Source organism: Budorcas taxicolor, chromosome 19 (genome assembly GCF_023091745.1).
Source record: "Budorcas taxicolor isolate Tak-1 chromosome 19, Takin1.1, whole genome shotgun sequence".
NCBI classification, from domain to species: domain Eukaryota; kingdom Metazoa; phylum Chordata; class Mammalia; order Artiodactyla; family Bovidae; genus Budorcas; species Budorcas taxicolor.
In genome coordinates this window covers 56,080,342-56,101,155 of record NC_068928.1, presented here as the reverse complement: position 1 = coordinate 56,101,155, position 20,814 = coordinate 56,080,342, and the positions used below count along the sequence as shown (strand labels likewise).

Sequence of the window (20,814 nt, the reverse complement as noted above, 5' to 3'; positions counted from 1 at the left end):
AGCTGAGCTGCGTGGTGTGACGGGGATGTTCGGTCACTAAAAATCAGGAACGGTGAGCTCCCGGGACCACAATGCCCTGAGAACGCAGCCGGGACGCTGAGCTCCAGGGATCCGGTAGCTGAATGAGATTCGCACTGACTGCCGGCTAGACTGAAATCTTCCATCCCTCCCAACAGCCTGGAGTCACGAGACAGGGGACGGGATCTCAGAACTCTGGCCCTGGGCGCGCAGGGACGGTATCGCTGTTCCTGGTGCTGAAACACTGCGGTCGCAGAAGGGAGAGGCCGCCTGCTCTTAGGGTACCGCGCCGCAGCGGCTGCGGGAGCTGTTCAGTGCTGAAACGGATGCGGCAGGCCCGCCGGGCTTAGACCCGAGCCGGCTGCACCCTTAGGAGACCGGACGGAGCTGACGCAGAGCGCTGGGAGAGCGGGGAACAGCGGGCTCCAAGCCGGGAATGGACCTGCAGAGACTCGACTCCTACCAAGGGGGAGCCGGCCCTGACTTCCATGAGCACGTCCTGCATAAGGTAAGGATCTCCTCGGGTCACCCCCACCACCACCCCCACCCCCGGCTCCCATCTCAATCCTGGGCGAGGGCGCCGTCACCAGTTCTCTCTCTTCTCTTGGCTTTGGAACTTAAAGGGAAACTAGACCGTTTCTGTGAGCCTGGGGGATCCTTTCTGCCTGATGCTGTTTGTTACTTAAAACAGATGCGTGTACACGGGGGAGGGGCCGCCGCCAGAGGTTCAGATCGTCAGGGGCTTCATTCATTCATTTAAATCACTTGGATCCCTTTCTCACATCCTCTCTCCTGACTCTCAACCCTGTGACCCTCAAGAACCTTTGCATTCCATAACCCTTGTGGAAGGGTGCATTGTTCTTCCACCCTTGCCTCCCAAGCTTCTGTCCCATTAAGTCTGGTGGTTGTGGTCAAATACCCGAATTCCTGGCCAACTTGGCTGAAATTAAACATCGAAGTGGTCTGCAGCAAAAATAAACTGTTGTTTTCAAACCAGACTCCCTTGCACCTCCGGAAACCTGCCCTCCAGCCAGGACTCACTCATAGCTTCCTGAAAGTGCTTATTTCATAGCTCACACTCACCCCTTGCTTCTCTCATTCAAGATTTTTATATAACTAAGTTATCAGTAACATAACTAAATTATCAGTAATGTAAATTATCAATAACATCCTCTTGAAGTGGATTGTTGGGGAAAATTAGCAGCCTCTCTCTAGGCAACACTTTTCAATTCAAACCCATCAGTCAGGACTTCCCTGGTGGTCCAGTGGCTAATACTCTACACTTCCAATGCAGGGGGCCTGGGTTCGATCCCTGGTCAGGGAACTAGATCCCACAAGCTGTAACTAAAGTTTCCTGCATCCACAACTAAGACCCAACACAGCCAAATAAATAAATATTTGTTTAAATCACTGTGAATAAGCAGAATATATATTTTGCCATAAGAAGTCACCATTGCTCCTCATCTCTTTCTCTGCCTTCTTCGTTCAGCCCTTTTATTTCCTGCTTTGTTAACACCGGTTTATCTTTTAGTCCCTGAAAGGCGGTACATAGTCCTATACATGGAGATTTTTTTTAATCAAGGTATCACTCTGAAAATTCCATGAATGTAAGCTTTGAAGTAATTTCATCCACTTTTGTTCTCTACTATACAGTTGTTGGCCTTCCCAGGTTATGTTAGTGGTAGAGAACCCACCTGCCAATGCAGGAAACATAAGAGATGTGGGTTTGATCCCTGGGTCAGGAAGATCCCTGGAGGAGGGCATGGCAACCCACTCCAGTATTCTTGCCTGGAGAATCCCATGGACAGGAGCCTGGTGGGCTACAGTCCTTAGGGTCACACAGAGTTAAACACGACTGAAACCTACTAGCATCCATGCATGCCTACCAGTTGATATTTGAGGAAACTCAAACCTGGAGTGGTAAAGTGACTTGCCCAAGTAAACAAGGTAGTGAATGGCAACATGCTAAAAGCCAGGAATTATATTAAGTCTAATATTCTTTTCTCTCTTTAAGTGAAGTCCACGGACCTGCAGCATTGACGTTACCTTAGAGCTTGTTAGAAATGTGACATCTCTGGCTCCACCCCAGACTTGCTGAATCTAAATATGTATTTTAACATGATCTCTAGAAAATAAATATGCACATTAAGCTTTCAGATACTGCCAGGTGCCACACTGGCTATTTCTGATACAAATTGTGGAAAGCCAACTATGAAGAGAAGAGGGTCTATAGATTTGATGAGTCCAGTGACTTCTCCCTTTAGGCCCCTGAAGCTCTAAGGTATAGAGAAGAAGAAAAATGCTTAACTTCCCCAGTTAGGAAGTTTAAAAACCACCACTGTTTGAAATAAACTAGAATAAGGTCTGTGTTCTTAGAGGTGGTGAATCTAGCCTCAGTCAAAAATGCATGCAAACAAAAGGGAACGTAATTGCAAATCAATTACAAAAGCATCCTAGTGACTAGATATATGGGTCTCTCCAATCCATCCTATAAAGATATAAATATCCATTTAAAAAGCTTTAAGACTTGGTGGTCCAAGTTTCAAAATTATTGATCATGTATGGTCTTTCCCACCTCAGTTACCCACATAGGAAATCTAGGCTATAGCCCATGAGAACGTTCACTTCCTTTGGGTTTATTGATTACCAAATTGGAAGGGAGCCTATTCCTACAAGTTCCAATACATTTGAAGACAGGTGTCTACTTACCACCAGTAAATGCTCAATATCTTCAACTTGGTTGTGAGCACCTTGAGGGTAGAAGCTGGCCTTAAACCTTCTGTGATACCAAACAGGGTAACATATGTGGGTAGCAATTTTCCTTTTCTTATAATACTGGTCACCTCCTCCTAGTATTATTTTATTATTGTACACGACTTCTTATTGTGATCCACTTAGAAACCTTTTTGTAAAGGGACAGGGTATCAACATATTTGTATCATTTTAAACTTTACTGTGTAACAGAGTCCAAGGAATTCCTGTTGGTTCATTATAACAAATTGACTGTAGGAGGGAGGGCTCCCTTCCAACATTAATTGCTAGGGAGGATTCTTTTTAAATAAACATTTTATTGAAGAATAACACATACAAGAAAAGCTCAAACCATATGTCTATACCCTTATGGGTTAGCACAAAGTGAGCACTTCTGTGCAACCACTACCAAAATGAAGACAGAACATTACTGGGACTTCCTTGGAGATCCCGTGGTTAAGAATCTGCACTTCCTGGTTTCCCTGGTGGCTCAGGAGTAGGGAACCTGCCTCCCAGGGCAGGAGACAAGGGTTCCATCCCTGATCCAGGAAAATCCCACACGCCGTGAAGTAACTAAGCCTGTGCTGTAGAGCCCTCCAGCCACAACTGCCGAGCCCACATGCCACAGAGAGTTTAGCGCATGCACCACAGAGCCTGTGAACACCGCAGCTGGAGAAGCCAACCCAGTGAGAAGCCTGAACACCGCAGCCAGAGAGCAGCCCCCACTGGCGGCAGCAAGAGAGAAGCCGCCCAGCAGCAAAGACAGCACCGTCAAAAATAAGCAAATAAATTGTAAGAAAAAGGAATCTGGACTTCCATCGCAGAGGCGCGCGTTCAGTCCCTGGGAAGAGAACTAAGATTGCACGTGTCACGCGATGCAGCCAAAAAGCAAACTAAAAAAAAAGAAGAACCTTACCAGCTTCCCAGAAACCACCCCCAACGTTTTTCCCACACACTGCCCCTGTCCTCCTCCCCAGAGGTCACCTTTTCAGAGGGTGAAGTATTATTTAATGTTTTGACAGAGCTACTAAATTTTATGTAGGATAGTCCTAGAAACCTGCCAGAGAAAAGATACTGCTGTATGGCGGAAAGAAACCCCAGACTTGGAATCAGACCAGACCTTGATTTGATTCTGAAAGACATCTGTGAGCCTTATTTTTCTTATCTATAAAACAGGGATAATAATACCTGGCTTGCTGAGGGTTTGCTTTTTTTTTGAGTGAAAATGTTAGATAACATAATGTAATATCTTTATTTATTTATCAGGTGTATAAGAAAATTCAATAAATGGTTATTAGGACACCCATCTTGAGGTCCAGAACAGCTTCAGTAGGTGTCACGTTGGGTCTCACCTAACATGATGAAGTTTCATGAGAAAAGCAGCAGCTTCATACACAGAAACACACACAGACATTTCACAGACACAGTCCCAGGGGACTGAGCTGACACAGCCACCTACACATAACTCCTGACTTCTGTGTGAATATCGCAACCCTGATTTCCTAAGGCGAACATCTCTTTTCTCTGGGAGGTGAGGTATGGGACGCTGTTTCACCAAAAGCTTTACTTTCGTTTTAGGTTTGAAGGATTTGTTAACAAAAGAAACTGCTTGTTACACACACATAAACAATTCCAAGATTTACTAGAGGCTTATTTGACTTAATTGCAATATGCTGTCATTAAAAGAAAAGAAATAGAAACAACAGACAAAGGTAACAGGTTATACATCACCAAATCAGGCCCACCACCTTCAACCAGACTTGAAAGCACTGGGGAGTCCCTCACTGACAGCAATCTGGAATCCCAACTGGGAAAGGGTCTTCCCAGGTGGTGCTAGTGGAAGAAGCTGCCTGCCAATGAGGGAGACGTGAGAGATGCAGCTTCCATCCCTGGGGTGGGAAGATCCCCTGGAGGAGGGCATGGCAACCCGCTCCAGCATTCTTGCCTGGAGAACCCTGTGAACAGAGGAGCCTGGCGGGCTGCAGTCCATAGGGTCGCAAAGAGCTGGGCACGACTGAAGCGACTTAGCACAGCACAGCACCCAGATGGTGCGTCCAGCCCATGGGTAAGACATCAAATTGCAGTTTGGGGGGGCTCTCGTTTATAATCCCAGATCCCAAACTGATATCATCATCAGTTTGTGTGCAAAAATGCATCTCTGGTTTAACTTTAACTTTTACAATGCTGTTTATTTCACCTGGTGAATCATAAGACTTCTTAGATGCGGGGAGAAGGAGGGGCGTTCTGGCCAGATCCTCAGGGACTTAAGAGATTCCAAGACTCACTCCCTTTCTTATCTAAAGTGTCACCTGACTTGCTGTGCCCGCAGGCAGGCTAGGAATCTAGGTAGTGTCCAGGTGGGTCAGAGGCCTGCTCCCCTGCTTGTGAAGCCTGAAGTCCTCCATTTTAATTTCCCTAATGGATACAATGAGACCTCTCATTAAAATTCACTTATCTGAAACACATTCACCAAGGATCATCAGCCTTGGATGGCCCCCGCACTTAACTCATCCCAAGAGGTGAAGGCTGAACCAAATGAGCCTGAGAAATTCTCAGAATATTCCTTGAGTCTGAGCTGGGAGCTGGGAACTGCCTGGAAGCAGAGTTCATCCATCATATGCTTGGAGATTTTAAATAGAGTTGGTGTTGTTCTCACAAATCTGAATATTTGATGCAGCTAAATAATTTAAAACATGTAAACAACCCTGCTGCTCTTTCCATCAGAGAACTCTCAGCCCTCTCTTGCTATCAGTACAATCTCAGGAGCCACCAAAGGCAGCAATGTGAGTTAGGGGCTCAGAAACCTTCCATGCTGGGTTCTTGCTGTGCCAGGGCCTGACTATGAACTCTGGGGAAAGAGTGGGGGCAGCTTTTGCCCCAGCTGCTGGTGAATCAGGACAAAGAGACTTCAGTTCAAGAGCTCGCTTCCTAACTCACCATCCCCAGTGCTACGATGAACACCCACAAGCCAGTTTTGTTTCAAGAGGAGCAAATATTTAATATACTAAAGTCAGTCTCCTCCATAGCACCTCAGCAAAACCAGCAACCGGGGAGGGGGAAGGGAGACATAAAGACATGAACTGTCCATCCATTCATGCAAGGCTGGTCCTCATTGGGGAAAAATGAAATTACTAGGGAAATAAAATCAATAGGTCCCTGTCCTACAGGATTCCCATTCCTTCTAACTCTGCCCCCGACACCTCTTCTACGTGAGTGGGACAAGGAAGCAGGTCACCTCTCCCCCCCTCCCTCCTCTCTCGGGCTGATTTTTCACATCCCTCTCGTACATTTATCTCCCTCGGTAGTCCACGTGCCTCATCTAGTCATTCAGCAAACATTTATGGATCGTTTCCAAAGGGTGAGAAACTATGATGAGCGTTATAAAGGATGCATACACATAGGCACACACACACACAAGCACACACACACCGAAACTAGTTCCCACCTCCAGCAAGCCCTGGCCCCTGATACATGCACACAAACTGCTATAATACTCAGGAGGGTCTCAGAGGTGCCCTAATAAAGGTCTGGGAAGATAACAGGGAGGTAACTCAGAAAGAAATGTTCACTTCTAATCTCAATTTGAGGCTTCTCGCTCATGGCCTCTGCTTGAGAATTAATATCTAAGAAAGGCAGAGCTCTATACACCAGCCAGCCTCCCTCCCACAAGGCCACCACCCATTCACCCTAGACAACAATCTGGGTTCAGTGGTATTTTTCTTCCCTATCAGAAAATTTTATCAGCGGAAGACAAATCAATCAGCAAAAGACCATACCAGCTAATCTGTCTCCTTCTAACCATTCCTTATCCCTCAGGGACATTTTTTTCCCATCAAACAAAGTTAATGAAACACAAATTGGTGGTCAAAGAATCTGATTTCACAGAAAAATCCATGCCCTGGAGGTGAAGAGATTTCACTTTCAAAGTTCATCATCTCAATAAAGTGGTTTTAAGAAAAGAGAGGGAAAAGGAGAAGGAGGAGAAAGAGAAGGGAAGAAGAGATGGAAAAGGAAAAAGCAAAAGAAAAAATATATTAAAAAATGAACGCGCAAGAAGACTAGGTCCAACTCTTGCCTGATTTCCAGTCTCAGCTCGGAAACAAACAAGAAAGCCTAGAAAGATTAGCTGTCCCACTCCTTGTAGAATATTTCCATTTGCTTGTTTTCCTCTCTTGCTCACTCTGGAGACCTTCCAATAAACAAATGATGTGTATGTTACATCAGTAACAATCTCTGACCATCTGGGACTCCTTGGGCTAATCTGTCAGTCTCGCCCAGATCCCAGCTCAGCCAGCTGGCTTGGGGAGGGATGCTGGCTGGTTCTGTTGGATAAGCTTAGCAGGAAATGATCATGACTCTGCCCAACCTCTCCAAGTCATTTTCCAAAGTCTCAGGCTTCCCACTCCAAACACTTCTGCCCTCTATTTTAGAGTTCCTGGGACTGTTTGTGAGGAAACATCTGAAACTCACTAGGGTTGCTGTGCTAGTGATCCTCTCGTGAGCTGTTCTGGGAAAGGACTGGGCCATCTCCCTTCATCTTCAGGGCAGGAAATCCAGCTTTGCTGGAAGTAAACAGCCAGAGGTGAGCAGCAGGGTAGGGAATTGTGGAACTAGACACGTGAAGTGGCTCTAAGCGTCTCCCAGCATGTTTCTTGTTTCCAACCTCCTCCCAGACAAGAGGAACAATCCCTGGAGATTACAAGCAATGATGGAGATCACAGCTTCTTTGCTACCTAGCAGAGAGCTCAGGTAATGCACCTCCCCAACTGGAACAGCCCTGGACCACCCTCCCATCTGCCAGAAGAGGAAGCTTTCTGGGGGACAGCTAAGAGAGCTCCAAGACAGCAGCAAGCAACAGACAACAGGTCTGGACACCTTAACCCCTGACTGCACCTGTCAAGGCCTTCCAGACCTTGTGCCACTCATGACGTTAGCGAGGTCCCAGGTGCTGCTTGCTCAGTCCCTTCAGTTGTATCTGACTCTTTGCAACCGTATGGACTGTAACCCGCCAGACTCCTCTGTCCATGGGATTCTCCAGGCAAGAATACTGCAGTGGGTTGCCATGACCTCCTCCAGGGGATCTTCCTGACCCTGGAGTCGAACCCGTGTCCCCTGCATCTCCTGCATTGCAGGCGGATTCTTGACCCACTGAGCCGCCTGGGAAGCCCCTAAGTGATGCCGTGAAAATAAAGTAACTGTTGAAACAAGCAGAGCTCACAATTCCCCAAGCAAATGATCCTTATTTCCTTGACCTTGATGCCAAAGTCTACACCCTCCCTTCTCATTTGCATTTCTGCTTTTAGCAGACAATTTTTACCCATTAACATAGAGGTATCTTTTTAATAGTGGTGCTTATGTAAGCCCCATAGATACGCTTTTATGCGTCTTGAACCAAGTTCTGCTTACGTTCGTCTTTCCTTTTGCTTTCTAGCCGTCTACCTACCCCCAGTTACCAACAGCAGAAACACCCACCCACACACACACACACACACACACACACACTCACAAGGCACAGGCAGGCCCAGTGATGAGGTGTTCTTATTTCTTGTTTCTTATCTTTTATTGCCTCTCAAAGGCAAAGCAAACCTTTCCCCTCCTCCTCCCTCTGCCATTTGAATTTGCAACCGAATCACTAACAGCAACTCTGCTATTTAAAAAGCAGCTCTGCCATGTATCAGAGCAATACCCTCAGGGGACAGTCAGGAACTGGCACCAACTTCTTCCAGCCTCTCCCAGCTTCACACAGAGAAGCCTCTTAACCTCTGGGAGGGAGTGAAGCTGCTGGTACAGACTCAGAGCCTCCTCCAGCCCCTGAGGTACCCCCTTCCTCTGTGGGGAGCGGTGCCAAAGCTGCTCCTTACCCACATTCTTCCCTCTTCTCTGCTCCCCTTCTCAGGTTTCAGGCTAGGAACTAAGTATTAAAATCATCTGCACTGTCAACTTAAAAAAAAAGCACAACGTGACTGTTATGAGTTAAGTTTATTGGGGACAAAATGAGGACTCCAGCCCAGGAGACAGCACCTCAGATAGCTCTGAGAAACTGCTCCAAAGAAGCAAGGGAGGAAAGGTCAGTGTATATGTGATTTTTGGCGAAGCGACTATTTAGTCACTCAGTCATATCTGACTCTTTGCAATCTCATGGACTGCAGCACTCCAGGCTTCCCAGTCCTTCACTATCTTCAAACTCGTGCCCATTAAGTTGGTGATGCCAGCCAACCATCTCATCCTCTATCGCCCGCTTCTCTGCTTGCCCTCAGTCTTTCCCAGCAACAGGGTCTTTTCCAATGAGTCGGCTCTTCTCTTCGAATCAGGTGACCAAAGCAGCTTCGGCTTCAGCATCAGTCCTTCCAATGAATATTCAGGATTGATTTCCTTTAGGATTGACTGGTTTGATCTCCTTGCTGTCTTCTCTGCCACCACATTTCGAAAGCATCAATTCTTCGGTGCTCAGCCTTCTTTATGGTCCAGCTCTCACATCCACACATGACTACAGGAAAAACAGTAGCTTTGACAATATGGAGCTTTGTTGGCAGAGGGGGAACACATGCGATCAAGCACATATTTTTCCAAAAGGTTTCTACTAGTCTCGTGAGGCCTTCGCTAGTCACGAGGAACTGTCATCATGATGAAGGATTTTAGTGCTTTTCTAGATATGAGGACGTATAAGAATTGGGCTCATAAAATCAGCTCCTGATAATATCTGAAGACCTGTCCGGCCAGTTTTCGCAGAGCACAGAGTGCCTCATTCCTGCTCTCCACCCTGAACTCCTTCAGGGGGTGTTAAAGGTCAGCAGCTGCAGTAGCTCTTGATTTAATCTTTGTAGAGGTAGGCGGCAAGCACGCATGGCAAGAGCCAGTCTGTAGCTGACAGCATACAGTGCAGAGGGACCCCGAGAGACTAATAATTGTTCATTATAAATGATAAAAATAAACCCCTGGTTCATTTGTGGAGCATTATAGTTTAAAAATAAAACTTATAATACATTCTATGACACTTTACTTTTGCCCCATGCTTTTCCCAATAGATTGTATTATTAGTTCCATATGATAAATAAGGAAACAAAAGCCAGATAAAAAAAAAGTTACTTGTTCAAGGTCACAGCAGGTAGGCATTATGGAAATTCAAATAGCAACAGCAGATCCTACTAAGCACAGATGAACCAGGCACTGTGCTAAGCTCTTAACAGCCTTCAACCCTAAACAAACCTATTTTAATCTCATTTTACAGATGAGTAAACTGAAGCACAGAGACATTAAGGAACTTGCCTAAGGTCACACAGCTAATTAGTAGCAAAGCCTAGATTCAAACCCCAGCAAGCTGGAAATGCAAATGGATGGATTCAGCAGAGGGGAAAGGATTTCACCAAGGGGATCACAGACTGTCATCTCTTTCAGGTGTTGACAGGGTCCCATGTGTGGCCCCAGCTCTGTAGGACCAGAGACCCAGTTTTGCTCACTCAGGCAAGAGTGGATCCATCTCAAAAAAGAAAAAAAAAAAAAAAAAGGCATTAAAAATAAAAGCCAAAACATGCACACACACAAATACACAAAAAAACCCAATGGACCCGTCTTTCCAGGCAGGCTTGTGTTAATCAAACTCACAAAACTGATGTATTGTCCTGGATGTCAAGCCATGTTACAATCAGGGGATGGTTTGCTAAGCATGAAATTCAGGGAAGATAAAAGAGAGGGAGACCTGGAGAACTCAGACGCTGAACGATGTCAGGATGATGCGGTTTGCTGGCTGAAAGGATGGCCTCAATCTACGGCTCCCTCGGCCCTTTCTACCCTCGGGTCCTCTTCTCGCTGATCTCTCCCTCCCTCGGCTGTGTTTAACTGTGACCCAGGTCAGGCAGGCACTCTATTCTCCCCAGATACCCAGTTTCCTGCACCCCTTTAGGGACCACGTGCCTCTGAGCTGGAGCATGCCCTGGACTTGAGCTGGTTGTGGGGAGAGAGGAAGGTGGCCAGGGCGGGGGTGCGGGATGCTTCCTCTTCAAGAGTCTCATCATCCCGATGACACTCACAGGTGTGGACCCACAGCTCTGCCTCCGTCCTGCTCAGGGATCACATCAGGGCCTTAGGGATCTGGGTTTTAAGGGCGAGACCAAGAAAGAGACAAAAGGGGATTGGGGTCATTTCCTTATACCCCACCACTGTCCCATTCCACATGCCCCCCTTGAAAGTGGATATGCTTGATTGAGAATCTTGAGAATCGATTCAGCAAACATTTGCTGGGCACCATTTGTGTCTGAGAGCCCAGGAACAAGACCCATTGCCTACCCCAAGGAGCTGAGTCAGGCAGGCTGGGTGGCTCAGCGGGCTGGCTCAGAAGACTCAGGCCATATCTGACTTTAGCCCAACATGGACACACAGATATTGGTGCCCATGAAGATGTCCTGAAGTTGGGGACCTCTCGTCTCACATGATGGGAAAATCAGAGGACCAGGTCAAATGCTTGTGGCAATCTCAGGGTGCCAAGTTTGGGGTCCTAATTCAGTGACTCATCCGAAAGGCTGTAATATCCACACCTCCAGGAATGAGCCCACCTGTGAAGCTCAGAATGGCTCCAGGCACCCAGGACAGGAATCTCTTCAAGTCCAACATCCAAGAAAGGAAGGGTTTCTTCTGAGACATGCCCAGAGCAAAGATGCATGGCCCAAGCATGGCAGAGTCAGATTCAGAGAAGCAAAGCTGGTACCCCTCCATCATCATCTCTAAAGATCCAAGTAAAAAAAAAAATCCAAACTCAAAATTGCCAAGGCCCTGGAGTTCCCTGGTGGCTCAGTGGTTAGGAATCCACCTGCCAGTGTGGGGGCACGTGGGTCCAACCCCTGGTCCAGGAGTTCAGATGCTGCAGAGCAACTAAGCCTGGAGCCAACTATGAAGCACTCACTCCAGAGTCCACGAGCCACAACTATGGAAGCCCGCAAGCAACTCCTGAGCCAGCGCAGGAGCCTGGAGCCTGTGCTCAGCAACAAGAGAAGCCACTGCAATGAGAAGCCCCGGGCACCGCAATGACGTGCAGCCCCTGCTGGCTGCAACTAGAGAAAGCCCATGCAAAAATAATGAAGACAGTGCAGGCAAAAATAACTACATAAAAAGTCCTAGAGCTGATGCTCATTGGGCTGAGATGGGTCGATGTCACCCGTGAAGGTGGAGTCAGTCCCACCCATGCCCTAGGGATGGAGGGTGGAAGAGAGCATCTTCCCAGGAGAATGGGGGTGACGTTAGCTGTGGGCTCGCCATGCAACGACAGATGCCCCTATGGTAATCCCAGTTGGACCACAGGACCTTTTCAGTGTTTTAGCGAGAAGGGACTGGAAAAGAAATGACTGAACTTGTCACTCTCCCACCTAACTGGCCTAGTTGTGTCTCATTCTTGCTGTTGCTGAAGACTAAATCGTCCAACTCAATTTCTTAATGACCAGACTCAGGAAATGAACTGACGTCACCCTCTAAAGGGACTGGTTTATTGGGGCTGTGGAGCCAGACCTCACGCTGGGGGTGGGAGTAGGTTTTCCAATGGAGGAGGATGACCCAACTTCCAATCTCCCAGGAAGGAGGCCGATGGGGGTGCGGGGGGCGGGGGAGGCAGGGGATGAGGATGCAGGAGGTGACGCTCAGGCTGGAATGGAGGGAAGCTCTTCCTTCTCATTTTGGGGTCAGAGTCAGATGGTGTGAAGAAGCCTGGATTTTTCAGGGGGGAGGAGGTGCGGTGGGGTAAGCTGTGAGCAGCCCATGGATTCTAAAAAGCAGGTGAAAATGAGCCAAATGAGGCCAGCTTCATGGGCATGCCACCTGGGGCATCACATCAGCCCCACACCTGGAAGGGCCCTATGATGGGCTTAATACTCTGCTGGTTTAGTATTGGTTTAATACTCTCCCCATCTCGAGACTCTTAATTTTTGCACAAGGAGCCCCATATTATTATTTTGTGCTGAGACCCACAAAATCCATAACCATCGCTGCTGTCAAATAGGACCGCCTGCAGGGTCTGAGCCTAGGTCTCTGCAATAGTCCTGAGCTGTTCTCTGGATGTTCCCTCCTTTCTTTTGGCCTCACCCCATGCCTGGCTTCAGAGGAGCTGTGAGGAGCCAGAGAAAAGTGATCTTATGCTCTGGGCAAAGTGGCCAGGAAGTAAGCTGTATTCCTCCCCAGGGCCAGCTTTTTAAAGAAATAAAAAGCCTTGAAGGAGCCTTCCCTGGGGCCTGTGCAGCAGCTCAGTGAGGCCCAAGCTATCACACACTGGGAACCAGAAGGTCACTTCGGTCGCTCTGAGATCACAGGCTAGAGGGCCTGTGGCCCTTTGGTTAAAAACCATCTGGCAGAGGGATGAACAGACCCCGAGAGACATTCTGTGATCGTACAAGGCCACCCAGCAAATAAGTAAGAAACAGACAGAACCCTGGAGCTTCCCTGGTGGCCCAGTGGTTAAGTAAGACTCCGTGCTTCCACCACAGAGGGCACCGGTGTGACCTCTGGTTGGGGAGTTAAGATCCCACATACCACGTGGTACAGCCACAAAAAGAAAGAAAAAGACAGAACCCCAACCTTGGGGCTACCCAGACACCATTGAAAAGTAGGTCTGGTGCAATGAGTCCCAGGAGCAACATTATCCCCTGGGGGATTTGCCTCCATAAAAACACAACTGCGAAAGATAAACAAGTCCTACTGTACAGCACAGGGAACTATATTCAATATTTATAATCCATAAGGCCTCCCTGGTGGCTCAGACTGTAAAGAATCCGCCTGCAATGCAGGAGACCTGGGTTCGATCCCTGGGTCAGGAAGATCCCCTGGAGAAGGAAATGGCAACCCACTCCACTGTTCTTGCCTGGAGAATCCCATGGACAGAGGAGCCTGGTAGCTACAGTCCATGGAGTTGCAGAGTCAGAATAATCTATAATAATAAAGACTCTGAAAAAGAATATATATATATAACTAAATCACACCTGAAACTAACATAACTCTGTAAGCCAACTGTATTTCAACAATTTTTTTTTTTTTTCAATCTAAGTAGCCAGCTGCAGGATAATAGCCACAGGAAAGCACACCAAGGTTTGCTGACACCACGATGGCTCCAGGGAAGAATCTCCTTCATTCGCCTCCACTTTCACTTCTCTTCTCAAGTCTCAGCTATTTTTAGGGGTTATCTCTCTGCTGGTCCTGCTTTCATTTGCCACACGACAGGCATCAGGGTGTTTCAGTGGGAGGACAAGGGCCTCCGGCGTTCAGTCCTTCTGCTTTCGTGGCTTATTACCAATCTTGCAAAGGCAATGTGAACTTTTCAAATGAGTACATCGCCTGAACTTTGCAACTCCTTCCAGTGACCAGGGGGCTGGCACTGGGCACCGTGGATGAGACCTGGGGTTGTGACCTGCTACTTCCTTGTCACAGAAACCCTCTCCGTCTCTTACAGAGGGCAGTATTCTGCATGGGGATGCTGGAAGGAAACTTGATGAGGCTGCCCTCCCAGCATCACCAGATCCTTAAAGAGCATAAAGGCACAGTCAGGCATTGGCTTGTAGCTTTTTGAGGGAGAAAAGTTCTATTAAAGTAGGAAGGGTTGTGCGTAGATTTGTTAATTTAGTACAGAATGCTGCATAATGAAGACCAGCTCCTCCGATGGCTTTGGTAATTAACTTGCAGGCAAGGAGAGTGGGTCAGGGGCTGTGATAGAAGCGTACAGCCACCATAGGCAAGCACAGTCTTCCTTGGAAGAAGCAAAAGACAATGAGCTGAGTGGTTTCAGTGGTAACACTCCGTTTCTTCCCTAGGATGGTGAATAGGGAGTGTTTGCTTCCCTATCCTTTAAAACAAATACACGTCTTATGTAGACATATAGTCTGCATCAAGTATGTCATTAAAACTTGTTGTTCAGTCACTAAGTTGTGTCCAACTTTGCAACGCCATGGACTGCAGCACGCCAGGCTTCTCTGTCCTCCACTATCTCGCAGGGTTTGCGCAAATTCATGTCCATTGAGTCAGTGATGCCATCCAACCATCTCATTCTCTGCCCAATAAAACTCAAAATGAAACAACTGATGGAGGTAAGGATTTCCCTGGCAGTCCAGTGGTTAAGATTCCAAGCTCCCATCACAGGGGGCATAGGTGTGATCTCTGGCCGGGGACATAAGATCCCACATGCTCTGTGTCATGGTCAAAGATAATGAGAATAATAAGGTAACAAACAGCGGGACTAGGGGTATCTGGGTTTGTGACTGAAGATGGAAAGGGTGATGGGGAGGATGTGGGAGGTTTCAGAAAGTCCCCAGGGTGGAGTTTTTATTTTGGAACACAAGATAAGACATCCCTCCTTTCTGCTAAGAGCGGCTTTTCTATCACACAGAGGTTCAGAATGTCTCTTCTCTATTTCTGATCCTTAGGAACAGTCTTGAAAGTGAAAGTGTTAGTCATTTCAGTCGTATCCGACTCTTTGTGACCCTGTGGACTGTAGCCCACCAGGCTCCTCTGTCCATGGGATTCTCCAGGCAAGAATACTGGAGTGGTTAGCCATTGCCTTCTCCAGGGGATCTTCCTGACCCAGGGATCAAACCCAGATCTCCTACATTGCAGGTGGATTCCTTACAGTCTGAGCCATCGGAGAAGCCCCAGGAACAGTCTTACCCCCTCCCTAACTCCGAAACCATTCTTAGAGGTTCTTCAGTAAAACCAGGGTCCGGTCACCTTCCGTTGGTGCTGGAACTGCACCCATTCAGGAAGGGGCCGTGTGAGTTTGTTATCGCAGTGGATTATTCAGGGAAGGGCTTATGCTGAGCAGGGGAATCTGAGGGACTGAAGCGGCTCTTTTCCCTGCTGATGTAAGGTCACAGGGCCCTCATGAGTGACAACCTTAGCGTTCAAATGAATAAGTTACTAGGAGGTTTTAGGGGGATGCTGAGCTTCCCAGGTGGCACTAGTGGTAAAGAGCCCGCCTGCCAGTGCCGGAGACGTAAGAGACGCGGGTTTGATCCCCGGGTCAGGAAGATCCCCTGAAGAAGGGCATGGCAACCCACTGCAGTGTTCTTGCCTGGAGAACCCCATGGACAGAGGAGCATTGTGGACTACAGTCCACGGGGACGCAAAGAGTCAGACACGACTGAGGCAACTTAGCACGCCTGCGCAGACCATGTGAGCACCAGCCCTTGACAAAGCATTAGTCAATTCATAGGAGATCTATATACATAAGTCCATGTTGGCCCAAAGTCACCAATTGTCCTCATGGGAAGCACCGCCTACTGTTCTGATTTGGGGCACTCACATGTCCTTTCTTTTATGAAACTATGGTCATAACAGATGGTTTAGTAGAAACTGTCTTAACTAATTCTTTTTTTTTTTTTTTCGGCCATGCCCTAAGGCATGTGAATATTAGTTCCCCTCCCAGGGACTGAATCCTATAGTGCAAGTGCCAAGTCTTAACCACTGGACCACTAGGGAAGTTCCAAACCAATCCCTTTCTTAATCAACTTATTACAGCAACCAACACCTTTCAATCTCTTGGTGAAAATACTGTCTTTGTGCCTGTGGCAACGGGTAGATTCTCTTGAAGTTTCCCTTGCTTCTGCTCTTCACGCATCACCCATTGAGATACATGTTTAACAAGAGTCAACTGCATCCAGCCCAAACCTGTTTAGGCCGGTCATACCGGTGAACTATAATTATGCAATTTGATGAATTCATCCATGAACAAACCAATTAAGGGTATAAACAGGAACAGTATTGACCAACGGCAGGGAGTGTAAACAAAAAAAGTTATTTCTACAAAATTGAGGGGACAGCCCTGGCAATCCAGTGATTAAGACTCCAAGCTTCCACTGCAGGTGGCCTGGTTGGTTCAATAACCCTGCAGGCTGTGTGGTGCGACCAAAGAAATTTTTTAATTTTATAAATAAATAAATAAATTGAGTGCTTTAGAAAGACTCAATTAAAGCATATTGTTTTTTAACAGCAAATTAGAAATGAGGGAGAAGACTGTAAAATATTCATAATGAAAGCATACAAATGAAAAAGGATTTTGCAATCAGATTGCTTCATCAGTATCTGCAATGTCTTGCTCTATGTCAGGGAAACTGGAACTAGAAACTCCAGGACCAGACAATGTGTGTAGTTTGTGCAGAAAAGGCGATTAATCCCTTTTTCTTTTTCAGCAGATTCATCAGCAAAGAAAAGGCCTAGACCTACATCTTGACACTGTTAATAGCCAATGATGACACATTTAGATATTTTGAGCCAAAGAAAGCATTTAGAGAAAGAATATATCTTTTGTGTGATTCCTTGATAGAACCAACTTTTCCAGTAAACAGACAGTTAACAATTCCAATTACACTGGGTAAAAATACACCTACTTGGTAAGATAAAAGCCTGACCACTATATCAGTCCTTCCTGGTCTAAAAAGTTCTTATATGTGAGGGACCGCCCGGGTGGCCCAGTGTTTAATTCTTCCGCTTCCAAGGCAGGGGGTGGGGGTTCCATCCTTGGTCAGGAAGCTAAGATCCCACATGGCCCATGGCCAAAAAAACCAAAACATAGAAAAGAGAAGCAATATGGTAACAAAGTCAATGAAGACTTTAAAAACATAGTATGCTTCTTAACAAGTCTTGCCCTTCTTTAAAAAATAAAATAAAATAAATAATCACTGATGCATGAAATCAACTGATTTTAGCTGCCTGGCCCTTCCAAGATCCAGTGGCTATGAACTCTGTTTTCAAAGTATCCAACAAAGGTAGCCTTCAGCACCACTTCAGTCTATATATATATATATTTTCTGTTGCTGTTGTTGTTGTTGTTGTTGTTTGTTTGTTTGTTTAACTTTTGACCATGCTATACAGCATGTGAGACCTTAATTCCCCAACCTGAGATCAAACCTGCATTGGAAGCACAGCGTCAGACTGCTGGGCAAGTTCCAATCCAACGTATATATATTAATGGCATATGATTCTCAGTTGACCCTCAGAAGGGCCCGGTCCATTCAGAACAGACCTGTGGTTGCCAAGGAGGAGGGAGGGCGAGAGAGGGATGGACTGGGGCCTGGGGTTAATGCAAACTCCCACAGTATGGGCAAACAACGAGGTCCTGCTGAACGGCACAAGGAGCTGTATTCACTATCCTGCGACAAACCACAGAGAAAAGGATATTTTAAAAGAATATATATGTATAACTGAATCACTTTGTTGTACAACAGAAATTAACACTGTAAATCAGCTATACTTCAGTTTAAAAAAAAAGAAAAGTGGCGGGGGCAGGCTCTGTCTTCTGAAAGCCAGAAATACACATGTATTCTCGAAAGGAGACTATCCAAACCCTCCAGTGTTTTATAAAGTGGAATCTTTAAATATTAATGATTCAAAAACCAAAGGAGGGAAACTCCAGCACCATTGTCAGGCTATAAATAACTGGGCACTCAAACGGAACTGAGTGCTTAAACATCTTGGAGTTTGTCCTGACAGAGTGTACTTTCCTGGGAAATGGTAACTGCTGCCCTCACTCAGGCCAAATGAGCCTTATCTGAATTTTCTCTCCCTTGCAACCAAGGTGCTAGTCCAGAACCCAACGTCTGCCGCAGCAAAGTCTCCGTGGAGCAGCCGGATACGGCTGAGACAACACCAAGATGGTAATCTCTAAACATTAAGAAACGGTTTCCTTCGGCCCTCTTGCACATGTTTGCCTCCCTTCCCCCACCCTGACCATTTGCCCAGCGTGCTCAGGCTTGAACAAATCGGGCTGGATTCAAGACAGATTCCTGCAGTCATGACCCAACCCCGGATGAACCGAAGTGCCTCCTGTGAGGACCGCCACTCAGAAGTCCTCTGCCTGGCTAGCTATAGAATGGACTGGACAAAGTTTACAAATATCAGGGCCTAGTCAACTCCATCTCTAAGGACACGCAAAGGTCCCTTTTCAGAATGCCATCCATCCAGATGACCGGAATCTGGGATAAAGAAACTTTATATCCAGCTATGTATCTGGTAGATGCCTATTTTAAAGGCTGACTGAGGTAATAAAAAGTTAGATGGACAGGAGAAAGGCCAGTGAGGACAGAGCAGGGCAAGTCAGGGGAAGAGTAGCCAGAAAGAGGGTCCTGGGGCAGACCCAGATCCACGGGTCCCTGGCCCCAAGCAGAGAGTGATCAGGCCTGTGCTTTAAGGAGATCCCTCTGGCTGCTGGGAGGAGGATGGACTCAGGGGCAGAGAACAAGAGGGACTCCAGGCCAGGGACTGGACTAATTTGGTAACCATGGAGATGACGAGCTGAGGCAGGAGTCAGGATTCCAGAGAGAGTGGGGTCAGGACCCTAGAATAAAGCAGTAAGTCCGGCATCTGTAATATATACATTTTTTAATTTGGCTGTGCTGGGTCTTAGTTATGGCATGCAGAGCTTTGATGTTTAACTGTGGCGTGTGAACTCCTAGTTGTGGCATGTGGGATGTCATTCACTGACCGGGGACCAAACCCAGATCCCCTGCGTGGGGAGCTCAGAATCTTAGCTACCGGCCCACCAGGGAAGTCCCAGTCCAGCATCTATAGATACTCACTGACTATCCCTGTGTGAGCAACTGTGTACACGCACGCACACACACTCACACACACTGCCCTCCTTATACACAGAGTCCAGGTGGTGGCCCAGACTCTGGACTCTGGAGCCAAAATGCCCAAGTTCAAATTTCAATTCATCACTTGCTAGGGGTAAAACTCGGTACGTCACTGACCATCTCTGTACCCAGATTCCTCATCTGTAAGGTGGAGACAGTAATGAAAGCATCTTCTTAGGGCTGTAACGAGGAGTAAATTAGTTACTGCAGGTAAAGCACTTAGGGACGAATGCCTGTCACAATAGTATATTTTACCTATTGCTCCTGTAACAACTTACCACAAACACAGTGGCTTCGTGAAAATAATAATTTATTCTCCTGTAATTGTGGAGGCCAGAAGTAGGAAATCAGTCTCACTGGGCTAAAGTCAGGGTGTCGGACGGGTTGACTCTTCTGGGCGCCCCAGAGAAGGCTCCGTTCCTGCCTTTTCCAGCTCCTGAAGGCTGTGGCATTCCCTGGGTCCTGCCCATATCGTCCTGACCTCTGCTACTACCACCATCACCATCTTCCTCTCTGTGACCCTCTCACTTCCCTCTTGTAAGGACCCTTGGGCTTATACTTAGGGCCAAGCTGGACAACCCAGAATAATCTTCCCATCCCCAAATCCTTGACTCCATTACATCTACACAGTCCCTTTTGCCCCTGAAGGTAATGTTCCCAGGTTCTGGGGATTTGGATGCAAATAACTTCAAGGACCATTATTCAGTCCACTGTTCATGATAAAGCGAAAGTGTGAGTCACTCAGTTGTGTCCAGCTCTTTGTGACCCCGTGGACTGTAGCCTGTCCATGGGACTCTCCAGGCAAGAATACTGAAGTGGGTTGCCATTCCTTTCTCCAGGGGATCTTCCCAATCCAGGGATCAAACCAGAGTCTCCAACATTTCGGGCAGATTCTTTACCATCTGAGCCAAGAGGGAAGCCCACCACCCATGATAAGCAATAAATAGAAGTGAATTACTGTTATTACCATTATCATCCTGCTTACTCCCTCAGCAGCTCCAGATTGTATCCTCAACCCTGTCTCAAGCTGTGTGGGAGAGAACGGGATGTGGAAAGACCCCTGTCTAACTCTCAGAAGCTCCCTGAGACCAGACCCCAAGCCATCAGACCAGAGCTGGCCATGATGCCAGCTTCATCAGTCAGAGACCTCAGTCGCTGGCTGGTCCCCTGAGGGGACAGAAGGGGCAGAAAGCAGACAAATGGAGCAGGAAGGTACTTAGAGGTCTCGAGGGGGCTCAGAGAGGGGCCTCTGGGGCTGAGGCTAAGGCTTTCGGACGGTGCTGTACTCCGTGGACTTCTCGAGGATCCTGCTGGGAGGGCGGGTGTTGAGATGCTCCATGTTGCTGTAGGTCGGCTGTTCATCCGAGGTGTCCAAAGACAGAGCTGCGTAGGTGATGCTGTCCCTGGAAACCTCAGCCTGCAGCAAAGATGTCTTCGGGGTTAGAGGGGTGTA

General features: G+C 47.3%; 1 protein-coding gene across 1 annotated transcript in view; it reads left to right on the top strand.

The window, feature by feature from the left end:
* The first annotated feature begins 454 nt into the window (after positions 1-454).
* Positions 455-20,814, top strand: part of RAB37 (RAB37, member RAS oncogene family) — a 64,082-nt gene continuing 43,722 nt past the window's right edge. Inside the window, exon 1 of the mRNA XM_052658212.1 lies at positions 455-526. Within this exon, the coding sequence (XP_052514172.1) occupies positions 455-526 (72 nt within the window). The remainder of the gene's footprint in view (positions 527-20,814) is intronic.